General features: G+C 35.4%; 2 protein-coding genes across 2 annotated transcripts in view; both read left to right on the forward strand.

The window, feature by feature from the left end:
- The window catches only part of LOC142337451 (uncharacterized), a 47,651-nt gene extending 42,986 nt beyond the window's left edge, over window positions 1-4,665 (forward strand). Inside the window, exon 9 of the mRNA XM_075386679.1 lies at window positions 4,134-4,665. Coding sequence (XP_075242794.1) covers window positions 4,134-4,586 — 453 coding nt within the window. The 3' untranslated portion in view covers window positions 4,587-4,665. The remainder of the gene's footprint in view (window positions 1-4,133) is intronic.
- A 2-nt stretch (window positions 4,666-4,667) lies between these two features.
- Window positions 4,668-27,131, forward strand: part of LOC142337450 (peroxisomal acyl-coenzyme A oxidase 3-like) — a 49,240-nt gene continuing 26,776 nt past the window's right edge. Inside the window, exons 1-5 of the mRNA XM_075386678.1 lie at window positions 4,668-5,083; window positions 10,319-10,510; window positions 13,500-13,716; window positions 17,872-17,941; window positions 19,192-19,342. Coding sequence (XP_075242793.1) covers window positions 4,893-5,083; window positions 10,319-10,510; window positions 13,500-13,716; window positions 17,872-17,941; window positions 19,192-19,342 — 821 coding nt within the window. The 5' untranslated portion in view covers window positions 4,668-4,892. The remainder of the gene's footprint in view (window positions 5,084-10,318; window positions 10,511-13,499; window positions 13,717-17,871; window positions 17,942-19,191; window positions 19,343-27,131) is intronic.

Here is a 27,131-nt window from a genome sequence, read left to right on the forward strand (position 1 = left end):
GTTTGCTATGCTTTTATCAGTTGCAAATCATATATTTTGTTCAAATTTGGAAGGCAGCACTGAAAGTTTGCTGGATTTCATTTTGTGTATGATACCTCCATCAAGAGATAGGTATATCTCTTTTTACTTGAATTGCTCTGGTGTCACAACAAAACTGCAATTTCTTTCTTGAGGCCTAAATTTTTGTTTTCTTTCTGATAAGTCAATCCTGTTTCCATTTTTTAGCTTTCGCTTTCCCAATGAGTATTATGGGTTGCGGACTTTTTTGCGGAATTCAAGTTCTCAACACCTTTATATTGAGTTATTTCGTGATAATTTTTTACCAGGGTCATTTTTTGAACTTATCATTTGTTCAGCATAAAATTTTTGGCTATTTTTCAACGGTAAGAAAAAATTTTGCGGTATCTAGATTTCAGATCTCAGTTGTTTTATCCGTCAAAATTGTGGCTTGTGTTCACAAGTGGCTAATGGTTTTGGTTATCTTGTTTTGTAATATTTCTGTTTATGACTTATGTAATTACCAAATGCTTTATCAAACCTGGTGAGGTAATGAAGTAAAGTTTTTAAAATGAAGTAAAGACAGAAGATTTTGGTTTCGGTTGCAATTTTGGTTTGAGCCGCTTACGAAATTCTTTTGGCCACGTTTTTTTGTTTCGTCGTCTTTTCATTTAACGTTTATTCACACAGCAAAACTGAAAAGTTTGAAGCAACTATTGTAATCGTGTGTGATTTCAGCAAAGCAGAACGAAGTTTGAAGCAATTATTGTAATCATGTGTGATTTTTTGACAAATTTTGGCTTGATCGCTTCGACAATTCGATTGGTTTTTATCACGCTGGTTCTCTTAATTTTTGCGTGATCTGAAATGCGAGCTCTCTCTCTCTCACACACACACACACATTTTCAATTTATTGGTAGAAGTTTTGAATTTGGGAACGTTTTGTTTTTAGTAAGTTTTTGGATTTAGTTCAAATTCGTTGATCATTTGTTGGGATTTCCATTGGTACTCTTGTTGCGCTGTTAAGAAATTGGATTTTTCTTGCTTGAGATTGTTATTTCGTTTTGGCATTTAAATATATGTATACATTTTAATGTATATATACATTTTTAATGTATGTATTTAATACATTATGGTTTTTAAAACAGTTTTGAAGTTTTGCGTCGAGCAAGTGTCTCGTGTTATGCAACTTTTTTTGATTAATGTTGATAAGTGTTTTTCCACTTATTTTGCGTTTTGTGCAATTATTTTAAGAAGATATTCCAAAAGTTATATCTTATTTTTTGATTCGGTTACGTTTCTGTCTTTTGTCTAAAATTCCATCCAGTCTGGTTTGCCACCTGCTGGATTCGATCAAACTAGTCTGTCACCTGTATATCACAATGAACACAATCCATGTTTTGTCCCCGATATAATAATTGATGAATTTGAAGTTTTGATGAATCTGAAAGAATTTTCTCAGTTGCATTTCAGCCTGTGATTATATTCCATCATTCTTGAGCGCGTGTGCTAACCTGCTGTCGGATTTTGTTCTGCGGCTTCTTTTGAGCAATATCAAAACATCCATGTGGCCTGTTTCTTTTTGGAAAGGTAGTTACATAACCCAATTCATAAAGTATTCGAAGAACAATATTGAGAATTATAGACAATTACCTATCGTACCTTGACTCTCGTTATTTTTTGAGCAAATTTGAGTTTTAATTTTCAAAGATATATTTGAAATTAAACAGCAGACAGCAAGGTGGCCACTCGACCTTTAGTGAACTTGTTCTGGATGTACAAAAAAGTTTAACAAAATTGGGAACAACTGGTTGTTTGTCTGGATTTTGACCAATTTTTTGACAGCTTCGCAAACTATTCTCCATCGGATTTGATCAACCTTTCTAAATTTGTTGCGTCTTATTTGTATGGTGCAACGCAACGTGTAAGAATTGAAGTTTTTAAGACGGATGCTGTCAATATTTGCAGTGAACTGATCAGGAATGCCAACTTGGGCCTCTATAATTTCTCATATAAATTGGCCTTATCCTTTCTGAAATATTCTAATTGCTGCTGTTTTGCCTAGCTTTAAAATATCACGCACTGTCAAATCTTTCTTTATAGAATTCCTTGACTCATAAAAATTTTTCTTAACCCACCTTGAAACTCGAAGATACTTCTACGTTTGTAAGACTTTTCAAAGCTTTTGATTCTATCATTTACCATATACCTGAGCAATAAAATGTCAGTTTTCAGATGCTGAAACCGTTACTTCCGTTAATCTTTCTCTTTTTGTAAATACAAAAAGCATCTCTTCAGCCTTGTCCTTGTATTTTTAAAATCCTTTCTTTGGTATGTTTAATTCTTTTGCTACTGCTACTCCTATTCTTCTAACTAATAGCCGACCTAATCTTCTCGGCCGACTATAGTTGCGGTGGTGATTACAACTCGCAGACGAGCAATGGTGATCTTTTTAACAGGTGTTCTCTTTTTAGAAGTCAAATGCCGCACGTGGAAAGCGTTTATTTTAGGTCAACTAATAAAAATCAGGGAATTAATAGTGGTTTTCTCTTAGTGCATCGTTCTGAGATGGAGAAAAAGTTTTGAGAAAATGTGCCTATTGAGCGTTATTTTTTAAAATCACGTTCAGCTTTTTCAAAGTGGTTTTTCAATTTAATAACTTTTCTGCCGACTATGTATGTCTGAATCATCAAAGATTTGTAATCTGGTTTGTTTAAATTAACTATCTTTTTCAGCCGAAAGTTTTTGTGTCAATTATCTAAGCTAGTAATAGTCCGATTGTATTCGGTTCTGACCATTTAAAGCAAATAGTGTCTAAGATTTTAGCCTTTGTGGAGTTTTTAGGCAGAATTTTCTTGCTCTAATTGTTTTGGTGATCTTTCGATTTGAATTATTTTAATTTTAAGGTAAGTCTGTCAAAGAAAATGGAGTAAATTTGGTTGAAAAATGGCCCATCGTTCATGTTTTTAAGTATTTTTTTGGCTATCATCTCTTCTGAACTCTTTTGCAATCAATTTCTTGTTCACTCTTGAGCGTTTCTGCAGGTAATGCTATCAAGAAGCTACATTTCAAAGTTATATTGGAGAGATCTTACAGAAATACTGATACACATATGAAATTTTGAAGATTTTTTCTTTGGATCTAAACGTTGTTTTAACTGTTTGTTGGGAAGTCTGAAAAAATGTGTTGGTCAATGATCGAGCAGAAGAATTTGCAAAATGTTTTATCAGAACAACTTTTCTAAATTTTTTTTTCTATTTTCGTTCTTTTCGTTTTCCGTTCATGCGTTTTCACTTTGTGCGCTGCTTTTGTTGTGTTTGCTAATCTCTGGTGGTCGATAATTGAATGAAAACGCACGTATTTTTGTACGTTTTATGGTTACTAGTTTTTTCGGAGTTGCAACTTTTGAAAACAGTTTTTCAGTTGTTTGATCAATTTTTATTAGGTTTAGATGTTTTGTTTAGTTGGTAGTTGGCTCGGCCCTAATTGAAAATTTACTTCGAGATGGATCCGGAGTCCTCGGGCTGTTATTTCAAAGAAATTGATTGATAGAGCTTTGTTTTTATCGGTTTTAGCATCTGTTCACACATTGTCATGGTTTTTAAGTCAAATTTGAGTTGTGTCTTTGGTCACGCCGAACCAGCAGAGAGACAAAAATCAAGTGGTTTTTTGGCCTGTTTTTCGATTTTTTTTTGGGTAAGGTTTCCCAAATGCATTTGTAGTCATATTGGGGTCTTGTTTTGTAATTATATAAAATTTAAAATATCTTTGAAATGTAATTCAGCACTTGTTGTTTTGCTTTGCCTTTATTCGCAGCTTTTTCAGCCCTTTCTTAGAAACAGCAGTTTCTCAGCAAAGCAGTCAAAAATGAACTGTGTCTAAACCAAAAAATAAAAAAATTAAATGGGAATAAACCCATTGGCCCAATGCAGTAAATGCACTGAAGATCAAAAATGGGATAAAACTATGAAGACTTTCATTAAGATAAAGGGCTTTAATTTATCGGAGTTCTCGTGATCAATTGCGCAAAAGTACAAGAGAGCATTGTCAAATGCGGTTATTTATCAGCGAAAAGCTTTTTCATGTTTGCTTTCAAATGTACCAAAATAAAAGATTATCACGCTTTTTTTGCGCAGAATGGTGAAAAGAGACCAGATACTGGAGGTTGCATGGCACATTCGTTCAAACGTCCTGGTCAGCCGTGGGAGATTACAGACGGTTTTGTCCTACTTTTGGGCGAGTTGTCCTCTGTCGAAAAGTTACGGCCTAAAATTGATCAATCGATCACTATTTTGTTCTCCAAGGTGCTTCAACATAAATATTTCACACATCATCCCAAATTGTTCACGACGTGTTATAAAGTCCTAGCAACCTTGTTCTCAAATATGGGTAAAATGTACACGAAACGTTGCCTGGAAATATTTTTGGACGGTCTCTTTTACGGGCTGACGATCGATAACAAATTAGCTCAAGTTGCTGCTGAAGACTGCTTTTTGACAGTTGCGAAAGTTATTGGACCGAATATTTTGAAAGGAAGAGTTGAGAATTACGATTCTAAAATGCTGAGTAAACTTCATTTTGTGCAGTGAAGTTGTTTAAGTTTGTTCAGTACAAAGTATTTTAATTTACTCTTTGATGAATTTAGAAGTGCAGAATTGTGGTTTTGAACGTAGTTTGCAGGAATTTTGCGGTTGGTTTGAATCATCTGAAAATTAGGAGAATTATAAACTTTTTGGAATATTTTAACGATCTGAAAGATACCAACTATATCATATTGAAATTATTCGGAGACAATTCGTTGAATTATTTAAGCCATTACTAGAAAAAACGTGAAATTAAATATTTTGTGTTATCGTGACATAGATTCTGATTTACTTATTTTGTATTTAAATAACATGACCTTGTTAGATTACTACCGTAGCATTTCCTCGATCTGTTCTAAGAAGCTTAAGTTAGCCATATATGGTAAGAAGTCAATGGCCCTGCAGAACGATATCTACTCATTCATGCGCAGCCATCCTGCATTCGGGGAGCGACCCTGGATTGAGGGGAAGACCCTGTCTCAGTTCAGACTGGAAACGCATAGGTAGAGATGTCAAATGACTGAATGGTTTTGGAGTACATAATTTTTAATAGCCGCCCTCATCTTCCCAGCCGGCTATTATTGCGCTCGTATTTTTTTACAATTCAAAGAATTTGAATTGTATAGGGGCGCTGTCTTTTTTTACAATTCAAAGAATTTGAATTGTATTGGGGCGCTGTCTTTTTTTTTTAAGATCTGTTCACACATTTTCATGATTTTTGAAGTCAAATTGGAGTAGTGATTTTGGTCACGCCGAAACAGGAAATGGAGCGAAAAAGCGAGTGGTTTTGCGGCGTGAAATTTTTTAGCTCTAATTTTAAAGTAGAGTGAGAATACGGTGTTTGAACAAAAATTCGCTTTATCGGTAGCGGTTTTTTGTTCACATGCGGCAATTTCACTTTGATTTTTAGTGTTTTTTCGATTTTTTGGATCGGATTTTTTTCTAAATGGTTTTTCCAATCCATTCATAGTCCGTTCTAGGTCTAGTTTTCTGTTTAGTCAATGAAAATTCTTTGAATTGTACGTCAGGACTTGTCCTGCTATGTTTTTTTTAAGATCTGTTCACACATTTTCATGATTTTTGAAGTCAAATTGGAGTAGTGATTTTGGTTACGCCGAAACGGGAAATGGAGCGAAAAAGCGAGTAGTTTTGCGGCGTGAATTTTTTTCGCTCTAATTTTAAAGTAGAGTGAGAAAATGGTGTTTGAACAAAAATTCGGTTTCTCGGTAGTGGTTCACATGCGGCAATTTCACTCTGATTTTTACTGTTTTTTCGATTTTTTGGATCAAATTTTTTTCTAAATGGTTTCCCAAATCCATTCGCAGCTCATTCTGGGCCTAGTTTTGTGTTTGAATTGAATTTTCATTTCTCGCGGGTGGTTTTTTGTGCACATGCGGCATTTTGACATTGATTTTGTTTTTTTTTCTTATTTTTTATCTGATTTATTTAAAATGGTTTTCTCAATTCACTCATAGTCCATTCTTGGTCTAGTTTTTCTGTTTAGTCAATGAAAATTCTTTGAATTGTACGTCAGGACTTGTCCTGCTATGTTTTTTTACTTCGTCAAACTTTTTTTCGTTTTACCATTTTGCCGCTTTTTCGACATTTTGCGTGAAATCTTTTTGACTTGTCTAGGCTAGTTTCTCTCTTCTCTCATTCTGCTAAAAGTGAATTTGAACATCAGTTGCTAAGCAAAGCAATTCAAAATGAACAGAGTCGGTATAAAAAACTGAAGTCAGAAATAGAAACGGGATAAACCCATAAAGCCCAATTTTAGATGCCCGCTATTTGAACGTCTTTCCTATAAGTCTTAGTTACCACCTCTAATGCTTATTGTTGTTGATAGTAGCCCCTGTAGCCTCTCTCTAAGAAACAGAAGTATGTTCAACTATGAAATGCCATCAGAATAAATCGGACTTAAAAAATATTTTTGTACAAGACTCTTTTTTTTTCAATATATTCTATTTGTTCAATCCCAATCATGCTTATTGGAATCAACGGCGGCTATTTTCCGGCAATCTGCCGGGTATGTTATTTTATTTTTAAAAGGGGCGACAGAGAGAGCACCGATGAAATGAGAGCATCTATTGTTACATGGTTGATCGGTGGAAGTTTTTGTGTGTAGTTTTTTAATGCAAAATGGCTCTCGTAAATTCACGCCGAAACAGGAAATGGAGCGAAAAAGCGAGTAGTTTGGCGGCGTGAATTTTTTTTCGCTCTAATTTTAAAGTAGAGTGAGAAATTGGTGTGTGAACAAAAATTCGGTTTCTCGGTAGTGGTTCACATGCGGCAATTTCACTCTGATTTTTACTGTTTTTTCGATTTTTTGGATCAAATTTTTTTCTAAATGGTTTCCCCAATCCATTCGCAACTCATTCGAGGCCTAGTTTTTTGTTTGAATTGAATTTTCATTTCTCGCGGGTGGTTTTTTTGTGCACATGCGGCATTTTGACATTGATTTTGTTTTTTTTCTTATTTTTTCATCTGATTTATTTAAAATGGTTTTCTCAATTCACTCATAGTCCATTCTTGGTCTAGTTTTTCTGTTTAGTCAATGAAAATTCTTTGAATTGTACGTCAGGACTTGTCCTGCTATGTTTTTTTACTTCGTCAAACTTTTTTTCGTTTTACCATTTTGCCGCTTTTTCGACATTTTGCGTGAAATCTTTTTGACTTCTCTAGGCTAGTTTCTCTCTTCTCTCATTCTGCTAAAAGTGAATTTGAACATCAGTTGCTAAGCAAAGCAATTCAAAATGAACAGAGTCGGTATAAAAAATTGAAGTCAGAAATAGAAACGGGATAAACCCATAAAGCCCAATTTTAGATGCCCGCTATTTGAACGTCGTTCCTATAAGTCTTAGTTACCACCTCTAATGCTTATTGGTGTTGATAGTAGCCCCTGTAGCCTCTCTCTAAGAAACAGAAGTATGTTCAACTATGAAATGGCATCAGAATAAATCGGACTTAAAAAATATTTTTGTACAAAAATCTTTTTTTTTCAATATATTCTATTCGTTCAATCCCAATCATGCTTATTGGAATCAACGGCGGCTATTTTCCGGCAATCTGCCGGGTATGTTATTTTATTTTTAAAAGGGGTGACATTATGAGAGTGCACCGATGAAATGAGAGCATCTATTGTTACATGGTTGATCGGTGGAAGTTTTTGTGTGTGGTTTTTTAATGCAAAATGGCTCTCGTAAATTCACGCCGAAACAGGAAACAGAGCGAAAAAGCGAGTAGTTTTGCGGCGTGAATGTTTTTCGCTCTAATTTTAAAGTAGAGTGAGAAAATGGTGTTTTAACAAAAATTCGCTTTCTCGGTAGTGGTTCACATGCGGCAATTTCACTCTGATTTTTACTGTTTTTTCGATTTTTTGGATCAAATTTTTTTCTAAATGGTTTCCCCAATCCATTCGCAACTCATTCGAGGCCTAGTTTTTTGTTTGAATTGAATTTTCATTTCTCGCGGGTGGTTTTTTTGTGCACATGCGGCATTTTGACATTGATTTTGTTTTTTTTCTTATTTTTTCATCTGATTTATTTAAAATGGTTTTCTCAATTCACTCATAGTCCATTCTTGGTCTAGTTTTTCTGTTTAGTCAATGAAAATTCTTTGAATTGTACGTCAGGACTTGTCCTGCTATGTTTTTTTACTTCGTCAAACTTTTTTTCGTTTTACCATTTTGCCGCTTTTTCGACATTTTGCGTGAAATCTTTTTGACTTCTCTAGGCTAGTTTCTCTCTTCTCTCATTCTGCTAAAAGTGAATTTGAACATCAGTTGCTAAGCAAAGCAATTCAAAATGAACAGAGTCGGTATAAAAAATTGAAGTCAGAAATAGAAACGGGATAAACCCATAAAGCCCAATTTTAGATGCCCGCTATTTGAACGTCGTTACTATAAGTCTTAGTTACCACCTCTAATGCTTATTGGTGTTGATAGTAGCCCCTGTAGCCTCTCTCTAAGAAACAGAAGTATGTTCAACTATGAAATGGCGTCAGAATAAATCGGACTTAAAAAATATTTTTGTACAAGAATCTTTTTTTTTTCAATATATTCTATTCGTTCAATCCCAATCATGCTTATTGGAATCAACGGCGGCTATTTTCCGGCAATCTGACGGGTATGTTTTTTTATTTTTAAAAGGGGCGACATTATGAGAGAGCACCGATGAAATGAGAGCATCTATTGTTACATGGTTGATCGGTGGAAGTTTTTGTGTGTGGTTTTTTAATGCAAAATGGCTCTCGTAAATTCACGCCGAAACAGGAAATGGAGCGAAAAAGCGAGTAGTTTTGCGGCGTGAATGTTTTTCGCTCTAATTTTAAGGTAGAGTGAGAAAATGGTGTTTGAACAAAAATTCGCTTTCTCGGTAGTGGTTCACATGCGGCAATTTCACTCTGATTTTTACTGTTTTTTCGATTTTTTGGATCAAATTTTTTTCTAAATGGTTTCCCCAATCCATTCGCAGCTCCTTCTGGGCCTAGTTTTGTGTTTGAATTGAATTTTCATTTCTCGCGGGTGGTTTTTTTGTGCACATGCGGCATTTTGACATTGATTTTGTTTTTTTTTCTTATTTTTTATCTGATTTATTTAAAATGGTTTTCTCAATTCACTCATAGTCCATTCTTGGTCTAGTTTTTCTGTTTAGTCAATGAAAATTCTTTGAATTGTACGTCAGGACTTGTACTGCTATGTTTTTTTACTTCGTCAAACTTTTTTTCGTTTTACCATTTTGCCGCTTTTTCGACATTTTGCGTGAAATCTTTTTGACTTCTCTAGGCTAGTTTCTCTCTTCTCTCATTCTGCTAAAAGTGAATTTGAACATCAGTTGCTAAGCAAAGCAATTCAAAATGAACAGAGTCGGTATAAAAAATTGAAGTCAGAAATAGAAACGGGATAAACCCATAAAGCCCAATTTTAGATGCCCGCTATTTGAACGTCGTTCCTATAAGTCTTAGTTACCACCTCTAATGCTTATTGGTGTTGATAGTAGCCCCTGTAGCCTCTCTCTATAAAACAGAAGTATGTTCAACTACGAAATGCCATCAGAATAAATCGGACTTAAAAAATATTTTTGTACAAAAATCTTTTTTTTTCAATATATTCTATTCGTTCAATCCCAATCATGCTTATTGGAATCAACGGCGGCTATTTTCCGGCAATCTGCCGGGTATGTTATTTTATTTTTAAAAGGGGTGACATTATGAGAGTGCACCGATGAAATGAGAGCATCTTTTGTTACATGGTTGATCGGTGGAAGTTTTTGTGTTGTGGTTTTTTAATGCAAAATGGCTCGCGTAAATTCTGATAGAAAACTAATATACCTATAAGTTTGTTTACTGGTGTTACAAAGGTTACCAAGTATTTTTATCAAGTATTTCAATAAATTGAATTGTCGAATGGTTTACGTTAACTTGGTTTAAAATTTTCGATAAACTAATTTTAAATATTTTTCTTGATGAAACAAAGTAATCTACCTCATCTCTTTATAATTTGATAACACGATATTAAATTGCGAATTTGCTGAAGTTGTCTCGCATAGGCTAAGAACGTCTTGCGAAAGAAGGCATCGAAAATGACCATAAATTAATCGAAAATTTTTTAAAAAACTGCGCCAATATTGGAGCCAATATTAATAGAAAGATAGATTTCAAATTTGGGTCGGGACGATTAACAGAATCCAATGTAATGTACCAGAATAGTTATCACCTGACATCTCTACCTAATCTCGTAGACGTACAAAAGCCCTGTTCGCTTCTAAACTCATGACGTATGACCGCATATTCGACGATATTAACAACTACATTGAATTCAACACTTGTGTCGGAATGTATGACTGGTCTTGTCTGGCCAAGTTTGTACTCTCTTGGCAGTTTGTGGGACTCACAGCACATGTATTGGGAACGGATCAGCATAAACAGTTACGGTTAGGCAATATTATAGTCTAAGCGGAAGGAAATTTTTGAATTAATGTTTATTTGCGGAAGTCAGATATTACCATTTTAAGTAATGTTTTAAAAATCCTAAACAGATGTATGAATCAAAATGGGAACTGGTGTAAGTGATTAATTGCTCTCAAACTAAGTTTGTAGCAATTATATTAGTCCTGCGGTCTTTCTTTTAGGCGATTTTTGGCTTGACCGATTTTTCCTCTGACCCATTTGACTTTTCGTTCTCAAAAACGGGATAAACAGGTAGCGCGCCATGGACATTAAGTGCTCCTAGAGCCTTTCAGCTCACTAGTCTCCGAGTACGCGATTCACAGAAACTGTTTAGGAGACTTACACTTATGGTGCGAAGGCAGGTTCTTAGAAGTTTATCCACCTCTCACTTCACACCCCATCCCCTCCCCAATCGCCACCCCGGCACATCGTTCAGGCCGTAAGGGCCCCGTGCAGTCAAAACCACCGTTACATTTTCATAGAACGCTTCTTACCATCTAATATAGAAACATGCAGAGGTAAAGAAAGCTCATAAACATATGATATTATACCGAGTATTGAAAGAGTGTCTTTTTAGCCAATATTTGTCTGGTGTGAAATTGAAGCAGCGAATAAATTGCAATTCAATAAAATTTGAAGAGTGGAGCGAAAGAGGTTTTTCGTCGTGCGTCTCTAGTTCTGAGAGAGCAATTGAATGAGTTGTAGAAAAATTTTGTAAGAGAAATTTTAGTTCATGCGCGGCATTCCAAACAGTTTTCGTGTGGTTCTATCTATTTTTGTCGCTTTGATTTTTTTGGGAATTGAATAGAAGGTGTCAGGACAATTTACCCAATTCCATTTTACCCAATGCCATTTTAACCAACCTGCCATTTTACCCAATGCCAACTTACCCAATTTACCCCATTGCTAAATTAACCAGAACGACAATTTAGCTGACTAGAAAATAAATGGCCCGTGGGACTTGATATGAAACAATCACAACCGAACATGGAATTAGCGGACTATATAATTAAATGGCCTGTGGGACTTGATATGAAACTTTCACAACCGAACATGGGAATATATTGTCCACAAACATTTTAAACCATCCTTGTAATAGCGACTGCTAATGGCGACTGCAATCGGATAATTGAACAAAAAGATCAAAGAGCATTGAGTAAGTTGGTATTGGGTAAAATGGCATTGGGTAAAATGGCAGGTTGGGTAAAATGGCGTAGGGTAAATTGGCATTGGGTAAAATGGAATTGAGTAAATTGTCATGTAACCGAATAGAAGCCTATTGTTTGAAGGAATTACCAACTTATTACTGTTTTTTCTGAGAACTGATAAAGTTTTTAGACAATTGTTTATGTCAGTTTCCTGCAATCTCCCTCATTTTGCTCAAAGATCGAGATGTTTGTGAGCCTATTTTGCATTGCATATTTTTTAAAATTTTGTTGTGCACTTTATTTGAAGTATTGTACTTTTGCTACTGTTTGTATTAGTCCACATTTGTTTTTGTTGTCTTGAGTTGTTTTAGTAAATTGAAGTTTTTGGAAAAGCTACTTGTTTTGGCGAAGACTATTCTTCGAGTCGTTTCGGAAACTATTCCTGCGAAGCTTTTTTAAAGATCATCAAACGTTCGATGTCATGAATAGTCTAATCGAAGTCGTTTTTATCACGTTGCAGTAATTAAAGGAGGCGGAAAATTGTGTTGTTTAGGGCTTGTCCTTTTGTTACCAGTTTTTACGACCCTTTGATTACGCACCAAATAGTCGAGAGAATAACTTAGTAGTGAATTCTACCTTCAACAGCTGGTTTTGTGTCCCTAACGTCATTTACTGAACTCTGCGTCGGTTTTCTGTGTGGGAGTTCAATTGTTAATAATCATTTTGTGCTCATTCGTGACTTACCTCACTTAAATGACTTTTGTGCCGACTTCCAAAATTTTAATTGCGTACGTTAATAGTAGTTAAAATTGTATTGAGGGTACCCGAACTAGATTATTATAAATCTCTACTACTTGAAAGATATTGGTGTTTAAATTTCTATTTGAAATTAAGGATGGAATTTGACGTCCAGTTTTTTGCATCACTTTGTGGTCTTTTTATCTAGGGGTTTTGACATTTCATTCCGCGGCTGCTTTTTGTCGATCTTTCGGCTGTTTTTTTTAACTTAGTGGATTGTTTTTTGCTCTGCGTAAGCCCCACTTTCTAAAGGAAGCACAGAAATTTTTCTTCCAGGCCCATTGTGCATTAGTTTTGTGGAGATAATTCAATAACGACAGCTAGCAGATAGGTTGTTGCGTTTCACCAAAACTGTTTTGAGGTGACAATTTCATTGTGCAAAGGGTGGTTTTTAATGTTTGACCCCCCGCCCCCCTCCACCCAGTCCCCCCTCCAAAGCAATCACCCCCAACCCACTCAACCCAACTTACTCCAGTGCTCCCTCCTCTGCCTACCTAACGGTTTCGATCCCCCTCTCGTCCAGCCCTCTCCTAACCCCACCGCACCCCCTCCCCCAATGGCTGGAGTCCCTCCCCCATGGCTGAAGTCTCCCCCTATTTCGCTAATCCCCAATGCACGCATCTCTGATTCCCAGCTGCCGAGGCCAACCGGTCGTTTGAGAGCAATCCGCCCGACGTTAGTCGGTTGTGTCAGTGGATGTTCGACCTACTTTGGCGTTAATGCGAATATACAAATTAATCCATGTGGCCCAATCTTGGTTACTGCTGGGCCCTGTCATCGTAGTTTGCATGTCGTTGTCTTCTAAGCAAAGCAAATAGATGGTTAACGGATTATTTTTAATTTTTGAGCTACAGTTAAAGGTGTACTCATTTCTAACGAATTTTGTTGGAGGATAAAACTTGTTGCTTTTCGTTGTCTGCTCAACGTATTGACATCTGCTTCCATTACGTGAATGATTTCTTAAAATTTGCTTTCGTGAAAATCATAGCTCTCTTACTCATATAGTTTGTATGTACCTTTTTTACAGGCAAGACGTAGAAAGCATGCGAATATTCGGCTCTTTTGCCATAACTGAGCTGACACATGGTAGTAACCTTCGTGGCATCCAGACCACAGCTACATATGACCCAAAGAGGAAGAGTTTTTTGTTGAACACCCCAAATTTGGAGGCTGTCAAGTGTTGGGTGGGCAACTTGGGCTCTACAGCAACCCACAGTCTAGTCTTTGCTCATTTGATAACTCAGGTACTTATTTTTTGATGCGCATAAGGACAATCTTGTCTGTGGGTAACAGGGTTGTGAACAGTGCGATATGGATATACCTGTTAGATCATTGTGTTACTGCACATCAAATGGACATAAGATTCTTTGTTGAAATGATTTTTTTGTCAAGTTATCTACGTGACCTTTCATCCACACAAGAAAATGTATGTTGATCTAATGGTACTACAGTGATTCTGCTGTCCTCCAATAAGTCACCAAAAATACGAATAGAAAGAAGTTTGAGAAAAAGATTATTATAATTATTATCGATCAGTTTGTAATCTTAAGTTATACTGCCGAGGAGGTGTAATTTTATAATTAGAAGTTCAATTTTGGACCCCCTCTTTTGTGTTACCCGCACCCCCACCAACGTCATACGACCCGTAACCTAGCGTGCACACCCTCAACCCGCCTCATCTTTGTGACCCACACACTCAGCTTACACCTCCTACTCGTTTAAGGTTTCCGGTTTCCTGGAGGTTTTTTACGACTCGAAGAGGCGTTGTGGCTTTCTGTTTTTGATAGGTGAGCAAGCAAGAAAACCGGAAAGTTCAGGGTGTGAATAAAATTTGAAAGGGTTGTTTGAAAAGATTTGAAGAGCCGAAAGAGCGGATATTTTTTGTTTTGAAACATGATTTGTTTTGAAACAGCGAGAAATATAGAAGTGAAGAAAGTTCTCGGTGTTTTTTTGGAATTTCTATGAGGTTTTTTTGTATGCTAATATTGTAATTTTCTGGGTCTTTTGATAGGGTTTTGGAGGGTGTTGGTAAATGAAATTTTGAGTTTTTGGTAATTGAAAAAAGTTTTGCGCTAAATTGGATGTGTTCCAACTATTTTTGCTGTTTAAGTCTAGTTTATCTATTTTTGACTTATTTTAACGTTTTTTTATTTTACTTGTAACTGAATTTCAGCCTAATGCTCCCAGGCAGTTTATATCGTAATTTAAATACTGTTTTTTTGTCAACGCTGTTGTTTTCCGCGAGTTCTCGTAATTCCTTAGTTTTTCGCTTTACTTGAAAAATAGATATTTATGTACTTATTTTTGGTTGTGTAAATTTGTGTGAGGCTTCTAATTGTCGATCAATTGAAAGAATGTTTTCTATTTCCATTTGTACTTGTTTATATCGAAAATGCGGTTATTTACTTTTTAGCTAATTTTATTTCAATTGTTATGTTCTTGTTATTTTCAATTAAGTTATTTTTAGTAGCGTCAAAGCAATAGCTGAGGCTATTATTGGCCATCTCTTGATCGTTTTGTTGCAGGCAATTTTTTTTTACAATCATATGACGTCACCATGCAATTTCAACTGAATTGCGTGCATGACGTCATTTTGTTATTTTGCAATCGTATTGGAGGAATTTTTTTGTTCGTTCGCGTGATTGGTCATACATGACGTACCTAACGCTCAAAATGACTTCCTGGCTCTGAAATAGACTTTTGTTCACCTAGGTGTTCAAGCAGTCTTCGTAAGCAAAAGTCAGAAAAACTACTGTGATCAAAGTTTTGCTGAGCGAGAGAATTTTTTTTGTTCATGCTCTGCGTTCAGTAAATGACTTTTCGACCTTGTAAATTTTTTATGTTGATAACCGTTTTGTCGACCGTTTCGCTCATTTGTTTAGCTTGTAATTAGATTATAAGTAAAAAATACTTCCATGATACCGTTTGCGGTTGATTTTATAGTGTTTATATTTTGGTTCATATTTCAAAAATTTTTCAGTTCGCTTTATCAATTTTTTTGTCCGAGTTCTTGTGAGTTTTTGCAGTCGATTGATATTTGTTTTTTTTGGATTAAGTTTTTTCTGCACCGCAAGGGATTTCAAATATGACCTATTGTACTCTAATTATCTTCCGGCGCATAATTTTTATTTAACGATTTCCTTTTTTGCAAAGTGTTCAATTTTTTGAAATTTTGTTTTTTTAAGAGTTTCATTTTCGAAAAAGGAAATTAATGTGCTCTACTGGTTACTTTCTTTTTATTCGCAAAATTATGAAGATGCGTTTTCATTATTTTTTACATTTTGTCTGCAAATTCTTCCATCTGGTTGGCAACTTTTTTCTCTTTAATATCTATGATAATTGGCGGCCCTAATGTTTCCTGGCTGTTAATATTCAGAATTTCCTCATTGTTTTCTGTCGGGATAAACAGGTAAAGCCCGGGGACATGAGGTTCTCTTTTGAGCATCACGTCTCTAAGTATGCGATTCGCTGAAACTGTTTAAGAGATATAAATTAATGATGTGCAGTATGGTTCTTCACCGTGAACGGTGATTTCAGTGGAGGTTGACCCCTCCCCTCCCACACACTTCCTGGCCACTTTCTCCCCATCGCCCCACCAGTATTCCCGCTCGCGCGCCTCTTAACTGAGCTCACCGGCAACCCTTGTGCTCATTCCCTCCTCTTCCCCTCTCCTCCATGCTCACCCCTTCTCCTCCACAATAAAAAGCTAGCCTCCCTAAGCCACAGCTAGCTATCGCTAATGCGAACTGCTCGGCAGTCGTTCGAGAGCATTTTACCGACGTCACTTGTTTTGTTTCTCCTAGTGCTGTTGAGTCTTCTGGGGTTGCAGGGTGAATTGCGGTCATTGATATGATCGAGACCGATTTTATCAGGACAATTTTTGGCGCGGTCTGCCTTTTCAGTTCGAGTTTTGTCTTTATTTTTGGCTGCTTTCTCAACGTTACAAAGTATTATGTCTCCAATGATACAATGTTTTCCAGTTTTAAAATTTCAAGTACATTTTCTCTTGGGGTTCATTTTTTAAATGATTTAGTTATTAATAGCCGCACAGTGATAGCTGGGGCTATTATTGGCCTTCTCATGGTTTTTCTACTATTCAAAGAATTTGAATTGTATTGGGGCGCTGTCTTTTTTTAAGATCTGTTCACACATTTTCATGATTTTTGAAGTCAAATTGGAGTAGTGATTTTGGCCATGCCGAAACAGGAAGTGGAGCGAAAAAGCGAGTGGCTTTGTGGCGTGAAATTTTTTTGCTCTTATTTTAAAGTAGAGTGAGTAAACGGTGTTTGAACAAAAAATCGCTTTCTCGCTAGCGGTTTTTTGTTCACATGCGGCAATTTCACTTTGATTTTTACTTTTTTCAATTTTTTGGATTGGATTTTTTCTAAATGGCTTTTCCAATCCTTCATAGTCCTTTCTAGGTCTAGTTTTCTGTTTAGTCAGTGAAAATTCTTTGAATTGTTCGTCAGGACTTGTGCTGCTATGTTTTTTTTTATTTCGTCGTCGCGATTTTTGTTACGACCATATGACGTCACAACCACTTCAAATCTGCTTTTTGTTCATTCGTTCATGCAATTTCAACTCAAGTGCGTGTATGACGTCATTTTTCGCTCTTAGTGGAGCGAGTTTTTTGTTCATTTGCGTGATTAAATTTTTGGTCACACTTGACTTACCTCACTCGCAAAAACGACTTCCTTTGAAGTTGACTTTTATTTACTTTAATTCAAAGCGTTAAGGTGAAATGGGTGTGTGCCACTCTTAATTAAGGCTATTAGAGAGCAGCTAAAAGAGGCAGCAAAAACTTATACAGATTTTAAATCAAATTATAACATATCAGCCTTGAATGAAAAGACGAATTTCTTGGTCTGTCTTTTTTACTGTTTTTTTTAGTCTTGCAGGTCTACGCAGCTATTGCGGCTATTTTCTGACAATCTGCCAGCTATGTTTTTCATTTTAATACGGTTTCTCAGTTGTGTTTGTTTTAAATTTGTTCTCTTGCTTCAATGATGTCAACGCTGAATTCTTTTTACATATGTTAAGTTCGTCATCAAATACAGTGGTGGATCATTGCAAGCCAGAGAAAAATTTCTTACAAAAATTTGAGTATTTGGTTTTGAATTGTGAAGTTCATTTTTTACTGGCTTTCTTACCTTTCTATTTTTATCCTTCTTTTTTGTTTAACTTTATTAGGAATAATTAAAATTGGGTTCAGTTGATGTGTGTTTTTGCCCACATGTTTGAAACTGTAACATCTAAGCATTTAGTAAATATAAAATAGAAATTTCTCTTCTGTCATTTTTGTTCAGTTTTTTCGAGACTGCAGTTTTCTGGCTGTGACAATCATGTTTGTAAAATTCAGGAGACTAAATTACGGTATCCATTACAGTTTTATGTTTTAGGGTGTGAATCATGGCGTTCACATGTTTCTTGTTCCAGTCAGAAGTACTCGAACTCTGCTTCCTTTGCCAGGTAAATTACTTTTAACCGCAAGAAATAGTGCGATTGTTCATGAATAGCCGCCAAATAATAGCTGGGGTTATTATTGGCATTATCTTGGTATTTTGCGACTTGAAAAGGAGTACTGGTTTTCTTGAGGTTTTATTTTTTGTGGCCTAGAAGTGAAAGTGAGTAAAATTACCGTGTGAACTAATTTTCGCTGAGTTACGAGGTTTTTTCATGCGCTGCATTGACTGATTTTTTGGCTTCAAAAGTTTTTATCGACAGAATGAGACATACAGCTACTCGTTTTAGGTCGATTCGGCTCATTTTTGACTGTGGTTAGTTTTTTTTTTTTAGAAAATTTTCTTTTAGCTTTTATGAAAGCCTAGTGATGCGTTTAAACGGCAAAATTGACTCGTTTTTCCCAATTTCAGCTTTTTGGTTTTTTGGATTTTTGTGATTTAAAGCCAAAATAGGTCCAACACCGGCATTGACAAACAAAAGGGCGTAAAATTGTGAAAAAAAGACAGCGCATATTCAGCAGCTTTTTCTCCGGAAATGCGACGAAGACACAACCTGGACTTGTAGTTTAAATGAGAGTTCCGTCTGTAAAAGAAGACAAGCTGCAAATACAGACAGAGGAAACCTTGTTGACTATCGTATTGATAGAAAGAAGGACAAAAGAAGCAAAACATTTCAGAAAATTGGAACAAATTTCAACTTTACAGACGATTTTGAAAGTTCTTTGTGTAATGGTTTGAAAATTAACATCCTATATCGATGTGCTATGAAATGGGCTATTTTAATGGGCTATTGCAAACACAGCAAAAATCATATGTAAATTGTTGAAAAAAAACAATTTGCAAAATTTTTTTAAACGTCGAGGACTAGCAATATGCTTGCGTCAAATACGTCTGAAGCGATTTCTAAAATTACTTCTTTGCGGCTAATAATACAATTTTTGAGAGAAAACATTTTGATATTTTACGATGTTCAACAGAAACTCCCAATGAGGTCCTTTGCCGCAGAAAATTTCCATCTGAAATCTCCGAAATTGTGATCTTCAAATTAGTTATTCCAACATATCTTCAAAATGGGGGATTATATTTGTGAGGCTGGACTTTTTTGTTTCGCCAAGTTTTTACTTTTTGTTTACGCATCGTAGAGAAAGAAGGACACAATTTTGTGGCCCTCGCGATATAGTTTTGATTTATTTTAAAAATATCGGAAGTTGCTGCTAGACAACCAAAAGATAGAGAGTGTGGAATAAAGTTTTTCAGGTATCTTTGTTGGTGATCTGGGCAGCAAATTGGGCCTTCATGGTGTAGACAATGGATTTCTGGCCATGCGCAATGTCTCTATTCCGAAGGAGAACCTGATGAATAGATTCTCAGACGTCAAGGAAGATGGCACATTCGTGTCTCAATTCAGGTGAGTTTTATTAAAACGTGGAACATCAGTTATGTTTGTTTGCACGTAATGTTACACCCAAAAATTGATAAATAATACACTAAATTTGAAAAGTATAAAAAATAGTTGATGATAACATCACTCAAATTTTGCAACAATAATGCTCCTGCTGCTCGACCATTAACTCTTAGCGGTTTGTTTCTTTCCTCAATGTTTAATAGCCGCACAGCGATCGCTGGGGCTATTATTGGCCTTCTCTTGGTTTTTTACAATCCAAGAATTGGATTGTATTGGTGCTCTTGTCTTTTTTTATTTTTGTAAGATGTTTTCACACTTGTTTTCATGACTTTGAGCTTTCAAAACGGGATAAACAGGTAAAGCTCAGCGGGCATCAAGTTTCATTAGAGGCCCGCGTTTAGTAGTCCCTCAAGTACTCAGAGTGGTGAAGCTACTGGGAAGGCCGTAATTCAAGGTTAAAAGGTCATTTATGGGACTTTTTGAGCCTAAAATAATGAAATTTTTAGCACTTTTTCGTCATTTTTTGGATTTTTTGTTAAACCAGTCTGAAATTGAGGTTAAATAAAGTTGATAAAGGTCCTTTGCAAGACGTAATTGCTTTTTACGGCCACTTTAAGCGCTGTATCTATTGCTACTCCAAACATAAACACGGTAATTAATAATAATTCTTTCAAATTGTTTGAAAATTTTTGCCATTTTTTGAGTTGTTTCAGACTTTGATATCAAAAAAGCTCCTCTGGGGCTTAATAATAGGTTATTGCATAGTTTCTAGTGGTAATGAAGTGGTTTTAAACATTTTAACTTCATGAATTTTACCATACTTTTTTAATCAAACTTGGTTTTTTTATTCAAATTTTCTGACATTTATTGTCATTATTCAAGTTTTCCAGCCCCAGGGGGCCAGAAGCCTCATCTACGGTTTGCTAACAGTTTACTGAAAATATTTTTCGGCCATGGAATGGTATTCAACATTTCAATATCTTTTACCAATGTATTGATAAAGTTGCAATTTTTTTCTTTAAATTTATGAAATTTTTATTCAGTGGCCAGGGAGCCTCCTATAGGGTTTGCTAGTATGTTACTACATATTTTCTAGGGGCAATAAAATAGTTTCCAATTTTTTAATTTTGCAATTGTAGGGAATTTTTTAAATAAAGCTTGCAATTTAAAATTTTCGATTGTTTTCAAATTTTTCGATTTTTTTGTCCTTCTCTGAGTTTAACTATCTTTTCTGGCCAACGAAACTTTTTAACGAAACTGTAGACGGTTTACAAAACAGAACTCCATAGTCAAAAAATGTTTGGATAGCCCTATATTTTTATAGCCTTTTTATAGCCCTATATTTGGAAATTTTCTTTAAATGTTCTCCTCAGTTTCTTGATGCATTTGTCATATTTGTCCAGTTTATCAACTTTAAGTGGCAGATTCATCTCTTTCATGGTTTTTACGTGAGTTAATGAGTATTTTGAAATGAGTCATATATGGCCTTCAAGTTAAAAGCTTCAAGGGTTTTAGCAATTATCGTTTTTTTTGGTTAGTTTGTTTGATTCTTTTAGTTTCTCAACTTTTGAGATTTTGTCTTGTTGGCTGGGATTGTTCAATTGAGCTGCTTGACTTCCTCACTTTGAAATTGACTTTTATTTACTTTAATTCAAAGAGATAAGGTCAAATGGGTGTGTGTCACTCTAAATGAAGGTTATTTGAGATCAGCCAATAGAGGCAGCAATAACTTATACAGATTTTTAATCAAAATATAACAGATCAGCCTTCAATGAAAAGACGAGTTTTTTTGGTCTGTCTTTTTGACTGTTTTTTTTTTCAACTGGTACTATCAGAAAGCTACAAATTTTCAAGTAAATTTCTCATCGCCTAGTATAACTACTAAAATTCCCGTTTTTAATTCGCTATGCTGAACATGATCCTTCCCTGCAATTGCAAAGTATTTGAAGTGTCGGTCAGAATTCGAGCAGCGGGAAAATGGTGCGATCTGTTCAAGTTTATCTATGGAAGGCTCTGTGTGATGAACGGCGTGATGGGCTCCAGAAAGCTATTATTATTTGTTTTTTCGACGAAAAAGGTGTTTTGGTTGAGATGAAGAAATTGTATGACCAGTTATCATGTCTAACATACGATCACAGGCAACTGTTTAATCAATTTTGTTTCTTTCGTTCCTCTTTTTTGCGTATTTTTCAGCATTTGTTTTTTTTTAACAAAGCTGCACGTTTGGATGAAATATTGGTTTTTTTTGGAGGTATTTTACTTTTTTGAATTCGATAATTGGGACAAAATTTTAATTGGGTCAAATTTTAATTGAAACTGCAGGAAATTGACTATCAGACACAGAAATGAGCACCAGAATTGGAATAGCAAAAATGCGCATAGCTCAGGTAAAAAGGTTTATTCCCAGTCTTTGAAAGAACGTTCTAGAAAAAAATTCAGGGCTCAAAATTTATCCAATCCTAGTGGCAATGGGTTATTGAGGGTACTCATATCTGTTTTAATTAAATTCCCAAATATCAGGATTGATAGTTATCTTTGCCTTCTTCCTGAATTGGAGTAAAGATACCACTTGGTTGTTTCTTCAAATTTTAGAGGATTACAAAATTCTGCCCTCTCTCATCACTTTTTTAGTGTCCAACTTTTTAAGCCTCCAACCAGTACCGGGTGTCTTTCTTTTTGCTTCATATAAATTTCTTATCAGGCCTGATGTATACAAACCTAACGATCAACAATGTTATTCAGAAATAATTTCTCATCACTGTACTTGAAACTTAATAGATTTGAGAAATTGTTTTCAACTCTGCTTCATTCTATTGAATAGTTTCATGCTTGGTTAAGATATGCCTTGAAGGCATTTGTTTGCCCTTAAAAAACTTGTCTTGATTGCTTTCTTCTGTTCAAGTTTTTCTTAGCGTTCGTTCCCGCGCATATGCGTGTTCGTTGGCGCATATCTTTACCGTATTTTACTAAAGCGCCCAATGAGGTGAATGTTTCGACATTTTCACAGGAATTGTATAGCTTGAGTGGACTCTTATGTCCTTGACGTCGGTTTTTGGTGTGATTCACGCTCTTTCTGTATCCTAATATGTGTTTTTGGGGCTACATTGAAGTTGCGAGTTTGTCTTCTGTGGGAACTTTAATGTTCTTGTGAAGCATCCCTTAATCCTATTTTGTACCTCAGTAGTCTGGAGCTGTTTTTAGAGCAAGGTGATTTTTGTGAGTTCTGGCAAATTTGCTGCTCTTTCGTAATATCTAGACATCGAAAAGCTCTATTAAAAATTATTCTTATAGTAGTGATAGCATTTTATTAGTTAAGGCAGTAGAGGGTGTTTGCTTATCAAGTGTCGAAAGAGAGTGGTGCACATTTGAATATCAGAAGTAACCTTCTATTCAAATGATTCTGCTGTTTGGTCAACATCTATCAAAAATTAAAAATAATAATTACATGAAAATTTGCGAAACTGAAAAATGGCTTGCAGACAGTAATTTAACTCTGTAGAGATCCGAAACAGTAAACGTTAACTTTTCTCAAAAAATGCCAATCCAAAAATGATCATACATGGTTAGAGCAAGTCTTGATGGCATTATTTTCCTCTTACAAAACTTATTTGATTGCTTTCTTCTATTGTTTTTCTCAGATTTCATTCCTTTTGTTGAGTTATCTTATTGAATGCAGAAGCTTTTGATCAATCTGGAAGAGTATAAACAATTTATACAACATTAGGCGAGATGCACCTGCTTCACCAGCCAGTTCAGTATACGAAAATTGAGCAAATAATACTGGTGGTATTTAAGGATGGAATTTTTTTGACAAATCATTGATGCAGGCTGATTTCCAGACAAATTCTTGCTTGACATTTTAAGTTTTAATTGCAAAAAGGAGGATACAAGATCTGTTAACTTTCTGCTTTGTTGAGCAAGCCAGACAAATTCTTGCTTGACATTTTAAGTTTTAATTGCAAAAAGGAGGATACAAGATCTGTTAACTTTCTGCTTTGTTGAGCAAGTATTTTTTTAAATATACTCCAACAAATACAACTCATGTTTTGTACCTTTTTAATAGCTGTCCTCAGCCTCTCAAACGGCTATTATTTAGGCGCTCTCCTTTTTACAATTCAAAGAATTTGAATTGTATTGGGGCGCTGTCTTTTTTTAAAGATCTATTCAGTAGTAAAGATCTGTTCAGAAGTCAAATTGGAGTAGTGATTTTGGTCACGCCGAAACAGGAAATGGAGAGAAAAAGCGAGTGGTTTTGCTGTGTGAATTTTTTCTCTAATTTTGAAGTAGAGTGAGAAAACGGTGTTTGAACAAAAATTCGCTTTCTCGCTAGTGGTTTTTTTTGTTCATATGCGGCGTTTTTACTTTGATCTTCACTGTTTTTTTCAATTTTTTGAATCGCAGTTTTTTTCTAAATGGTTTTTCCAATCCATTCATAGTTCATTCTGGGCCTAGTTTTTTTTGTTGGAACTAAATGTCCATTTCTCGCTATTGGTTTTTAGTTCACATGCGGTAATTTGACATTGATTTTCTCTTTTTTTTTATTTTTTATCTGATTTATTTTAGAAATGGTTTTTCCAATTCACTCATAGTACGTTCTAGTTCTAGTTTTTTGTTTAGTCTATGAAAATTCTTTGAATTGTACGTCAGGACTTGTCCTCCTATGTTTTTTACAATTCAAAGAATTTGAATTGTATTGGGGCGCTGTCTTTTTTTTTTAAGATCTGTTCACACATTTTCAAAATTTTTGAAGTCAAATTGGAGTAGTGATTTTGGTCACGCCGAAACAGGAAGTGGAGCGAAAAAGCGAGTGGTTTTGCGGCGTGAAATTTTTTCGCTCTTAATTTAAAGTAGAGTGAGAAAACGGTGTTTGAACAAAAATTCGCTTTCTCGCTAGTGGTTTTTTGTTCACATGCGGCAATTTCACTTTGATTTTTACTGTTTTTCGATTTTTTGGATTGCGTTTTTTTTCTAAATGGTTTTCCCAATCCATTCATAGTCCGTTCTAGGTCTAGTTTTTTGTTTAGTCAATGAAAATTCTTTGAATTGTACGTCAGGACTTGTCCTGCTATGTTTTTTTACTTCGTCCAACTTTTTTTTCGCTTTACCCATTTTGCCGCTTTTTCGAAATTTTGCGTGAAATCTTTTTGACTTCTCTAGGCTAGTTTCACTCTTCTGTCCTTCTGCTCAAAGTCCTTTTAAACAGCAGCTGCTCAGTAAAGCAATTCAAAATGAAGAGAGTCAGTATAAAAAAATCAAAGTCAGAAATAGAAACGGGATAAACCCATAAAGCCCATTTTTGGATGCCCGGTACTTGAACTCATAAGATTTAGTTACTATCTATAATGCTTATTGGTATTGATACTGGACCCTGTAGCCTCTCACTGAGAGACGGGAGTATGTTCAATTACGAAATGACATCAAAATAAATCGCACTTCAAAATGTTTTTGTACAAAAATCAATTTTTGTTGATATTTTCTTTTCTTTCAATCCCAATAGAGCTATGGGAATCAACGGCGGCTATTTTCCGGCAATCTGCCGGGTGTGTTTAGATTTTGATCCTACTTGACTTAGCTCACTCAATAAAATGACTTATGCACTTTTAAAGTTAAGTTAAGTTTGAATTAGTTTAAGGTCCTATTAGGAATGTTTTCCCGGTGTAAAAGTTCAAATTCGCTGTAATTTGAATTTCAACGAGCGTCATTAATTTAACACTGATTGTTTTATCATAATTTTTTCAGCGTTGTCGATAACTTTTTCAACTTATATTTCTGTTTCTATCTATTTTATATGGCACGCAACTCCATTTCGCAGCTATTCTGACAATCTGCCGGCTTTGTTTTTAAAACAGGGAATTTGTGCTTTAAAATAGTTGTTTCATTTTTTGCTCGTTTAAACGTCAACAACGGCTTTCAGTGTGCAGTTTTGAGCATCCCATTATACAAATAGTAAGCAAGATGTCTGTTTTCGGAAGTTGTTGTGATGCCTCAAAACAAATCGGGTTTTCGCTTTTTATGCTAAAGAATGTTATTTCGGACGTTTTAGTTTAAACTGATTCGTTATAGTTTCCTTTGAAGAATGGTCCTAATTTTTTGTCGCTGTAATTTTTCCTTTCCATTTCCTGATAAATTTAAAAAAAAATGTATTTAATTTTCAAACGCGAGATTATATCTTGATCATTCTAGATCGTTGATGGTGAAGCTGTGATACTTTTTTAGAGAAATGCTATTACTGTGACAAGTTTTTCAACACAAATTGCTGCAACACAAATTTTATGCTTTTTATGGAGTTAACTTATCTAGCCATGATAAGTTTTATAGCTGTCATATCGCTTTTCTTACGGAGGAATGTACGTCATTTTTTTGTTGATGTTAATCATAAAAATGAAGCAGAACAGCGTCCCTTCTGAAGAGCTACACAAATGGTCATAATATACTGAAGAGGGGAAAAGTGCTGGATCTCACTAGAGGTCCTTTCTACTTGAGATCTTGCCACTTCAGAACTCCACAAGGACACGATGGTCGAAGACCCGACTCATTTAACCCTGCAAAGCAGGGACACTGGTGTAGAGAGTCTAATATATTCAAATTAACCTGGATGGACATTAAAAGAGCAGATTTAAGAAAAAACTCAATCATGCTTTTAGGCTTCTTAAACCTCAGTGATTACAGTAGTCATTAGTTGATCGAAACTACAAACTTTTACAATATTGCAGTAGTGGTTCAGTGACTCTGCTTGAAATCTTTGAGAACTTCTGGCGTTTATCGAGAACTTCTGCAGAGTCACTTAACCATGCTTAAAACACGAAACGCACACGTTTTAAAATGACGAAAGTCAACGGAATTCAACTTCTGGCTAAGTAGCAACTTCTGGCAGTTTAACTTCTGGCACTGCAGACTTTCGGCATTTTAAAATGTGCACGTGTGTTTTAATACGAATGTTTGTTGGCTTTTATATTGCAGAAATTAAAAATTTGAATCTAGTTTTGAGGCTTCAGATGATGAGGACGTTTTCTAGCCTGCTTAATAGCGTTGAATAGATAGCTGAGCTGAAGCACAGAGGACAACATAAAAGCAAAATTAGTTTTTCACCTTGAAACAGTTTAATGATTTGAAAAAAATATTTCCAACCAATATGCGAGTTTATCCGATAAACTACCACATAATTTGTTCCTTTCTATCTTGGAGCATATTTCAAATTCCTTTAAATGCTGAGCAACTATATGGGTGCTGGAGGTTTTAATTGGTTCAATTTTCAAATAAGCTCACAACAAACGACCAACGCCCGCGAGTTCTGTAAGAGAAATGTTTTCTGCTAGATGCTTAATTGGGTACTCGGTATTCAGAGTTTGTATTCTTCTTTTACAGCTTTCAGTGCTAAAGATCCAATCACTTTAGAGTGATTGGAATATCCAAGAGCAGTTCTCTTGGAACCTTACTCTTTGCTAGTCTTAAGTATGTGATCAAATTGTCGAGGAATAGATTCATGGTTTGAAGGGTGTTTCCTGATGTTTGACCCCCACCACCACCCCTAACCTTCACTTCTCACCGCACTCCTCACCACCATTGAAACAGTTGGTAAAAAGAATCGAGACTGCGCCTGTCGTTTGACAGAAATTCGATCAACATTAGTCCGGTACGTTTTAGAATTTGTTTTAAAAGGTTCGCTATATCTGGCCATAAGCACAAAAAATGTGACACAATTGCTGCGAAATTTTTTTGTAATTTTTTCTTGTGCTTGCAATTTTGAATCGTATTCATGACCGCTTTGAAATTTTTCAGTAGTATTAACTCA

Source organism: Convolutriloba macropyga, chromosome 4 (genome assembly GCF_964194025.1).
Source record: "Convolutriloba macropyga chromosome 4, txConMacr16.3, whole genome shotgun sequence".
NCBI lineage: Eukaryota > Metazoa > Xenacoelomorpha > Acoela > Convolutidae > Convolutriloba > Convolutriloba macropyga.